Here is a 9522-nt window from a genome sequence, read left to right on the forward strand (position 1 = left end):
AAACTCTTCTGTAGCTTAGAGAGGTTTTCTAGACAAGCGTTAATACACAGACCATTGTTCTATTTGTCCTTGCTTTTCTACTTTTTCAATAATTTTTCTTCTGACCAATCTCATGGCTACTGCTTAGCTCTAATCACAGTCCTGCTGTCTCTGAGGCCTGCCTTTTGCAGCTTTCCCAAAAACCCTCTGATTTTGTGGATTCCCACACTGAACACAAGTTCAGCTATTTTAAATCAAATGCTCACTGATGTAGATAGTATTAGACATGGCACACTGCAAAATAGAGCTGCTATAGATTTTTTGCTGTTAGCACATGGACACAGGTGTGAGGATTTTGAAGGAATGTGTTGTATGAATCTCGCTGACCAGTCTACATCCATTCACAGGAAACTCAAACAACTACAAGACAACATGAAGAAATTGACTCTGAATGATTGGGGCTTGGATGAATGGTTTGAGGGAGGGGGAATAACTGGATGATTGAAAGATACCTTAAAGGGAGCTTTGTTATTACTAGTAGTTATTATTATATTGCTTTGAGCGATTCCATGCATAGTGATATTGGTGACCCACTTGGTAGAAAATACAATGAAAAGGGTTTGGCTGGTGCAAGAAGAAGAAGAAGGGGGAGTTGTAGCAATGTATCTGAACAACTTAGGCCACACTGTGCACCAGCCATATTGCTTAAAGTTCTTCTTATCAGAGCCCTCTGGAATTCACCAAGGTTACTAAGACATAAACTGTGCTAAATGAAGAAAGAAAATACTGAGAAACAGAATGCCAAGACCACAAGAACTAGTTAACAGAGGGCTATGAACCCCCTGGACTGTAATCAATGACATACCCTGAGAAGTGAGTGCAGAACACTTGGACAAGAGAGAGGCACCAATGAAGAGCTGCGTGATCAGTGTATGCAGTAGAGTTAGAATGCATAAATAAGTGCATAATGTAAACAATCAATGGCTTCAGCTTAATCGTATTGGTTAGTTGTATGGGAGTCCTGTTTTCCCACCAAGGGTGCCTGGGAAGGAGGGATGGTTCTTCTCCATAAAAAGGAAAGCACTGAGGCAGGAGCAGGAGACAAGTGACCCTTGCAGGCCTGGGGCCTCATGGCCTCCTTGTCCCTGCTCAGCAGCCTGGCAGGGGCCGCCCCATGCTCCTGCCCTTGGCATTGCACATCCCCACATGCCAGAGCCCATCCCGGCAAGAGCCCTGAGCAAGGAGGGAGGGACAGGATCTGCCTGGCCAGGCCCTGGGGCTCAGGCCTTGGCCCTTGGCATTCCTCAAACACATCCAGCTTTGCTCAGCACCAGAGACACCTTGGCCTTGTTTGTCCCCAGCTGTCATCACTGCCTCCAGGATTCTGCTCTAACTGGAACCTGGGGACACTTTCTCAGTTCTGTCCCTCAGTGGAACCCATTAAAACTTCAAGAAACTTCAGAGTTTCAATTTACGTTTGAATTCTTGTGAAGTTTTTTGATCACTCTCTCAGGGACTGAGTCTGATGTAAACAACGCCAAATCCCCAAGAGGCTCATTAAAGTCCTTGTGCTGTGTCTGTGCTGCTGAGCTTTAAAGGAACAGCTCTTCCCAGGGCCAGCTCCTCTCCCAGCCCAGCAGGGCTGAGGGCTCTGCCTGCAGGCACTGAGGGCACAGGAGCCAGGCAGAGACAGGCTGAAGGCAATCAGGACTGGGAAGACATTGAGCTGAGACTTCACCTGGGGAAAGATCTTCACAGCCCTGTGCATGGTGAGTGTGTGGGTGCAGGGCAATGTCCCCTGTGCTCCTGGAGGGATCTCCTGAAGCCAGCACACCCCAGAGCCTGGGGGATGTGTCAGGAGGACTCTCCCAGTTTCTCTGTGGCACAGGAGGAGCAGGAGGAGGAGGGGGAGGATGTGCTGCAGAGCGGGGCTGCCCTGGGCACCGTCAGAGGGACAGGGCAGGACGGCTCCTGCTGCCAGGGACGGCTGCAGGGGCTGAAGCTGGGGCTGCAGCCAGGGCTGCCCAGGGCTGTCCTGCAGAGCAGCTCCTGCAGCCCTCAGGGCTCTTGGCCAGCCCAGGGCATGTGCCACCTGCCAGGGGCAGCTCTCAGCCTGCCTGGCAGCTCCCCATGGACGCTGCAGGGGAGAAGTTCCAGGTGCAAGGAGCCCCCCCCATCAGGGCAGATTCCTCCTGCTCTGGAGATGGTGCTGCATGGCCAGGGCTGCTCTCAGCTTTCTCCTAAAGGGAAGGGAAAGGGGCTGTCAGCTTTGCCTGTGTCCCTGAGCCTCCTGCACTGTCAGCCTGGGCATCAGCAGATGGGCCTCAGATCTCCCTCAGAAAGTGCCTCTTCAGCCTCCTCTCCCTACACACAGCAGCAGCAGCACCTTGGCTTGCAGCATCTCTGTTTGTCTGGCCTGCCCTTAAGGCCCTGCTGCCAGGGAGATGCCCCTGGGCAGTGCCCTGTGCTGGGAGGGGTCTGCAGGGCAGATCTGAGCCCCAGGGCTGGGCTGGGCTCTGGGAGCGCTGGCATGGACAAGGCTTGGATAGAGAGAAACAGCTCCCAGCAGGCACAACTCCAGGCAGCAGGGAGCCAGACCAACCCTTGGTATCCATTCCTGTTCAGCTGCGCTGGGAAAGAGAGAAGGGCTTAGAGAAATCGACTTTAAAGCTGGAGTCTTTAAAAACTCCCCATTTATTTTTCAAGCTCGTTTTATGTTCGATCACCCTGAATTAGAAGGAAGTGAAATCTGCAAAGGGCACCTGTGTGGGGACCAGGAGGTCTGACTGCCCTGGGACACAGGGAGCCCTGTTTTCCTTCTGGGCTTCCCTGGGGTTCAGCCTGAGAGCAATGCTGAAGATGAAGCAGAAACTCAGCAGTAAAAACCCAAGGTTAAAAAATAAAAATGTTGAGTCAAATGGCCCCACAGGTGGAAAAGTAGTTTTGAGGGAATTCCTAAAATAACCCCAAAGGAGTGACTCAAAGAGCTTGTCAATATCTTGTTTCAACAGTCCACCATGCCCAGACTGAAGGAATGTCCAACAGCAGCTCCATCAGGCACTTCCTCCTGCTGGCATTGGCAGACACGCGGCAGCTGCAGCTCCTGCACTTCTGCCTCTTGCTGGGCATCTCCCTGGCTGCCCTCCTGGGCAACGGCCTCATCATCAGCGCCGTAGCCTGCGGCCACCACCTGCACACGCCCATGTTCTTCTTCCTGCTCAACCTGGCCCTCAGCGACCTGGGCTCCATCTGCACCACTGTCCCCAAAGCCATGCACAATTCCCTCTGGGACTCCAGCACCATCTCCTACTCAGCATGTGCTGCTCAGGTATTTTTCTTTATGTTCTTTATCTCAGCAGAGGTTTCCCTCCTGACCGTCATGTGCTACGACCGCTACGTGTCCATCTGCAAACCCCTGCACTACGGGACCCTCCTGGGCAGCAGAGCTTGTGCCCACATGGCAGCAGCTGCCTGGGCCACTGCCTTTCTCAATGCTCTGCTGCACACAGCCAATACATTTTCCCTGCCCCTGTGCCATGGCAATGCCCTGGGCCAGTTCTTCTGTGAAATCCCACACATCCTCAAGCTCTCCTGCTCCAAATCCTACCTCAGGGAACTTGGGCCCATTGCATTTGGTGCATCCTTAGGTTTAGGTTGTTTTGCATCCATGGTTTTCTCCTATGTGCAGATCTTCAGGGCTGTGCTGAGGATTCCCTCTGAGCAGGGACGGCACAAAGCCTTTTCCACCTGCCTCCCTCACCTGGCCGTGGTCTCCCTGTTTATCAGCACTGCAGTCTTTGCCTACCTGAAGCCCCCCTCCATCTCCTCCCCATCCCTGGATCTGGCCCTGTCAGTTCTGTACTCGGTGGTGCCTCCAGCCCTGAACCCCCTCATCTACAGCCTGAGGAACCAGGAGCTCAAAGATGCCCTGAGAAAATTGATGAGACTGTATTTTCAGAAGCATTTCAGAAACATTTTCTGCTGCAGAGCCTTCAGAATGTAACAATGTCAGCCTTTTTTGCCCCTTATTGTCCATTTTTATTTGCTAACTTTTTTCTACTGGTTTTGAGTTTTTTTACAAAATACTGCAGAATTACTCTTAGCATTTCTACATGAATATCTACCTTTCTTTTGAAATACAAACACTTGCAAGAGGCTTTTTCTCTTGGCATTTAAATAAAAAGAAGTGCCTGCCCTGACTTGTCTGTCCAAGCCATTTCCTCAGCCCTTCTCTGTCCCCGCAGGGGCAGTGCCTGTGAGCAGAGGTGGAGGGAAGAGACTCCCAGCACAGCAGCACAGCCAGGGACAATGGCCCTGGCTCTTCCCCCTCTGCTCTGCCCAGCTCCACCCTGTCCTTGCCAGCCCTGCTGTGGCTGTAAGGCCAGAGTGCTCTGGCAGCTTGGTCCCTGTCCTGCTGTGTGTCCCTGCTGTGGCCACAGGCAGGGCCAGGCCATGGGCACTGCTGGGACACAGCTGGGCTCCAGCACAGCAGCTCCATCAGCAAAGGGCATCTCCTGAGGGCAGGGCAGGGAGGCTTTGCTCTCCTCCAGAGCTGCTGTCAGCAATGTGCTCCAGGAATGCCCTGGCCCAGCAAAGCCCAGGGCCTGGGGCAGGGGGGAGTGTGCAGGGGGGGCTCACAGCAGTGTCCTGGCCCAGCCAGAGCTCCTGGCATGGACCTGAGGCAGCAGCAGAGCAGGGCCTGGGTTGTGTCTTTGTCCTGGGACAGCCTGGGAAGGTGGCCCAGGGCAATTGTCCCACAGCAGCCCCTGCAGCCACCATTGCCAGCACTGGCCTCTCCCCACCTGCAGGAGGTTGTTTGTCCTTGCATGGAGGTGTGAGAAATTATGCCCACTTCCAAAAATATAAAAGGTTTATTAAAACCTTATCAAAAATACAACAGAATACTGAATACAGAAAATATTACGGTGCTGGGAGCAAAGGATTTTTCCTGCAACGTGCTCATCCACACAATGGAGGTTTTGCCTTTTAACCCTTTAGCCTCTCCCAAAGCTCTGTCCATTGACTCCTTCTATGCTGCCCAGCAAAACAGAATCAGGCAAGATGAATGAGTTGTTTAAATTTTTCTTCCCATCAGGTGCCAACCAAGACACAGGAAAAGGCAGAAAAAACCTCATGCATCAGAAGAAATGCAATTCAACAGGGAAAAACCCAAACCCAAGCACAAAAACCCACTCCAAACACAACCAAAAAAACCAAAGTAAAACCCACCACCAACAACACAAAAACCCCACAAACAAACCAACCACAAAAAGCAAAGACCACAAACAGAAGAAAAGAAAATCCACAGGAAATCTCCCATCAGCAGAAAACATTTAACCACCTTGTGGCAGGACAGGGTTCTGTATGTGTAGGTGCTGTTTTGAAAGAAAAATCTCTTAAAAAGAAATTAATCCCCTACCCCCCTGGCCCCCCTGCTTGTCTCAGGTGATTGCTGATCATGGTGTGACATGGAGTGGAACATCCCTTGGGTCAGTCCAGCCCAGCTCTCCCATCCCTGTTCCCCAGGAACACTTGCCCACCCCAGGCCCATCGGTTGGGGGGGTTGCAGACGCCTCATGCGGGGCGAGCACTGAGACAAGGACAGGAGAACAGAACAACATTTACTCTTGTCAAGGACAGTAGAACAGAACAGCACAGCCTTGGAGAAACTGATTGAGGATGTGCCTCTGGCAAACAGAAGCCACACAAAATGCAAGCAGGATGCCAGCTCAGCTCTGCAAGGCTGACAAAACAGAAGTTATGCAGAACAATAATATTGCTCTTACTCAAAAGGAGGGGTCAAAGAACAGCCACCTAAAAAGGACACTGGATGTTGAAGACAGACCCCAAAGAACCATGTAAGGACTTGTGATAAGGTGTGCAACAATGTCAAATAAAGGAAGTGGGGATAGCTAATGGATACATAATGAGTGTGTGTAGTAAAAACTCAGTTCATTCAATGCTCAGTGCACTCAAATGGAGGAAGGATGGCCCAAGTGACCACCATGCTGTAATAAAGAAGACCTGCTTTTAAATACTCCAAATTCTGCTCAGAAGTTTCTATCCAGTGGATTTCAGTATCAGTGGTGTCCTTGGCTCCATTATGCCCCACAGTTTCACAATGGCCCCTTGGTTCCATGAGGCCCTGCTGTAGAACAATGGACCCTTGGTTCCACTGGGTTCTGTACTGTCAAAATGGCCTCCTTGGTTCTGCACTGCCACAATGCTCTCCTTTGCTCCACGAGGCCTTGGTGTGTCACAACAGCCCCTTGGTTCCATCAACTGCCACAGTGTCACCCAGGTCTCTTGGATCTGCCGTGTCACAATGGACAATTGGTCACAAGCAGCCCCGCTGTGTCACCATGAATATTTGGTTCCATGGGGCCCCAGAGTGTCATAATGGCTCCTTGGTTCCATGAGGTTCCACAGCATCACCATGGTCTCCTTGGATCTGCAGTATCTCCATGGACCCTTGGTTCCATGTGGCCCTGCTGTGTCACAGTGGTTCCTTGGTTCCATGAAGCCCCAGTGCATAACAATGGAATCTTGGTCCTGTGAGGTTCTGTACAGTCACAGTGGTGGCCTTGGTTCTGGACTGTAACAATGGATCCTTGGTTTCATGAGGTTCCATGATGTCACAATGGTCTCCTTGGTTCCACAAGGCCTTGCTTTGTCACAATGGCCCCATGGTTCCATGAGCTTCCATGGTGTCACCATGGTCTCCTCAGATCCACATTGTCACAATGGAAAATTGGCTCCATGGGCCCTGCTGTGTCACGATAAACCCTCAGTGCCATGAGGTTCTGTGGTATCACAATGGTCTGCCCGGTTCAATGAGGCCCTGGAGTGTCACAATGGCTGCTTGGTTCCATGAGCTTCCATAGCATCAACAATGGTCTCCTTGTTTCTGCAGTGCCATAATGGACTCTGGTTCCATGAGGTTCCTAAATGTCACTGGTCTCCTGGGTTCCATGTGGCCCTGCTGTGTCACCACGGCCCCTTGGTTCCATGAGTTTCTGTACTGTCAGCAATGGTTCCTTTGTTCCAATGAGGCCCTGCTGTGTCCCAATGGACCCTGGATTCCATGAAGTTCTTCAGTGTCACAATGGCCCCTTGGATCCATGAGGTCCCACAGTGTCACCATGGTGTCCATGGATCCACACTGCCATAAGGGACCATTGTTGCAGCTGGAATAGCTGCTAATAAAGCCCAGGATAGGGAAGCACAAAGGGCCTTTGCATGGTACCCACAGATGTTTGATTCAGCCGTGCAGTGAGATGTTCAGGGTCACAAGGCAGGACTCCTGGGGGGAGTCCAGGTTTCTGTATCTCCAGAGGAAGGGGCTGATCAGTGCCATGGGGGCAGTACAAAGATGGGGGCCAATGGGGAATAGGGAGGGAGTGGCTGAGGGACACAGAACAAGGGGAAGGAGCTAATGGGGTTGAAAAGCTTTTGAGGGAATGTCACAGACATCTTTCATGAAAAATCCTTTCTTAGGATTTTTCCTTGTGAGAAGGTGCAGTTTCAGCAACCAAACGTAAACAATGGTTATCTGCTGCTGTGGAATGCAACAGGTAGACCCGTGATTGGTCTCCTGTGGATGTTTGGATTTACTGACCACTCATGACAGAGCTGGCTCTTGCTCTCTGTCTGAGACACAGATCTTTGTTATTCATTCTTGTCTATTCTTAGCTTAGCTAGCTTCTGAAGAAACCTTTTCCTGTCTATTTCTTTTTAGTATAGTCTTAATGTAACATATATCATAAAATAATAAATCAAGCCTTCTGATCATGGAGTCAACATTCTCGTGTCTTCTTCATCCTGAAGCTTCTTGTGTCTCCCTAACCCAGGGAATGCCTCTCAGGGCCTCCACAGGTGCAGAGTGTCACAATGGCCCCTTGGTTCTTTTGGGGTCCTCAGGATCCCAGTGGCCCCTTGGCTGCATGAGGCCCAGCTGTGTCACACTGGTCCCTTGCTTCCACTGGGACCCACAGCGTCACAATTGTCCCCCCTTAGTTCCATGAGGCCCTGCAATGTCATAATGGACCTTTGGTTCCATCAGTCCCACATTGTTCCATGAATCGTTAGTTCCATGGGGCTCTGTAGTGTCACAATGGTCCCTTGGTTCCGTGGTGCCACACAGGGCCACAATTGCCCAACATGGTCTCATAGTGTCACAATGGACTCCTTGGTTCCATGGAGACAGAAAGTGACACAATGGCCCTTTGGTTTCACAGGGCCTCAAAGTGTGAAAATGGCCTCCATGGTTCCATGAGGCCCCACAATCTCCCAATGGACCCTTAGTTCCAAGGGCCCCACAGTGTCACAAGGCTGCCTTAGTTCCACGAGGCCCCTCAGTGTTGTGGTGGCCCCTTGGCTCCATGAGGCAAAGCAGAATCAGAATGGCCCCTTGGTTCCATGGAGCACCACGGTGTCACCATGGTCCCATTGGTTCCGCAGGCCCCTCAGTGTAACAATGGACCTTTGGTTCCATGAGGTTCCTCAGTGTCTCAGTGGCCCCTTGGCTCCATGTGGCCCCACTGGGTCACAGTGCCAGGTGGTTCCATGAGGCCCCACAGTGTCCAAATGGTCTCCTTGGTTCTGGGAAGCCCCACAGAGCCACAAGGGACCCTTGGTTCCACGAGGCCTTGCCGTGTCACAATGGACTTTTGATTCCAGGAGCTTTCACACTGTCAACAATGGTCTGAGCACTGCGGTGTCACCATGGATCCTTTGTTCCATGAGGTTCCAGAGCATAACATGATCCCGTTGATTCCAGAAGGTTCTGCAGTGTCACAATGGACCATTGGTTCCATGCAGCCCCACACTGTCACAATGACCCCATGGCTCCAGGAGCTTCCACACGGTCAGCAATGCTCTCCTTGGTTCCATGAGGCCTTGCTCTGATACAATGGACTTTTGGTTCCATGGGGTTACACTGCATCACCAGGGACCCTTTGTTCCATGGGGTTCCACAGTGTCACATCTGACTCCTTGGTTCTGTGAAGCCCAGCTGTCACCAAATCTCTGAAATACCAGAATAAGGCTCTATAACTCTCATTTGCTATTTCAGAGGGCATCATTTATTCAGACCTGAGGTCCAGCATGGGATAACTCCTAACCTTACGTGGACATGTAATTCTACCTGTGTGTTGCTTATACACAGTCACTAAATGTGTATAACAATTTACCCATTTCCATAAAACCCACCCCAAGTTCCCAGATTCACTCCTTGTTTTCTCTATCCCTGCACCCTTGAGCCAGATGTCTTCTTCTTCTCTTCCAACCACCGTTGTTGGGAAAGCAGCCCCTGCATGCCTTGTTCCTGTGCTGAAAGTTCCCAGGCAGGGTAAAAATGGGATGAACCCTTTTGGTATCAGCCCCAGGCTTTGTGTGGGCAGGCAGAGGCAGGCAGGAGGCAGAGCTGTCAGCAAAGGAAGGGCCCAGCCAGGTGGGGCAGCCGGGGGATGCCCACAGCCTGCAGGGACAGAGGCGCAGGGCAGGGCCACCGTAGGACAGCCTGGGCTGCACAGGGCACAGGCA

At 51.5% G+C, this 9522-nt stretch overlaps 1 protein-coding gene across 1 annotated transcript; it reads left to right on the forward strand.

The window, feature by feature from the left end:
* Positions 1-3013: 3013 nt before the first annotated feature.
* LOC139603725 (olfactory receptor 14J1-like) lies at positions 3014-3982 on the forward strand. Its single transcript, XM_071454621.1, has one exon. It carries the CDS (start codon positions 3014-3016, stop codon positions 3980-3982), a length of 969 nt encoding a protein of 322 aa, XP_071310722.1.
* The last annotated feature ends 5540 nt before the right edge of the window (positions 3983-9522 follow it).

The sequence above is a fragment of the Agelaius tricolor genome, unplaced genomic scaffold, assembly GCF_023055355.1.
Source record: "Agelaius tricolor isolate 1412-34295 unplaced genomic scaffold, bAgeTri1.0.p SCAF_40, whole genome shotgun sequence".
NCBI lineage: Eukaryota > Metazoa > Chordata > Aves > Passeriformes > Icteridae > Agelaius > Agelaius tricolor.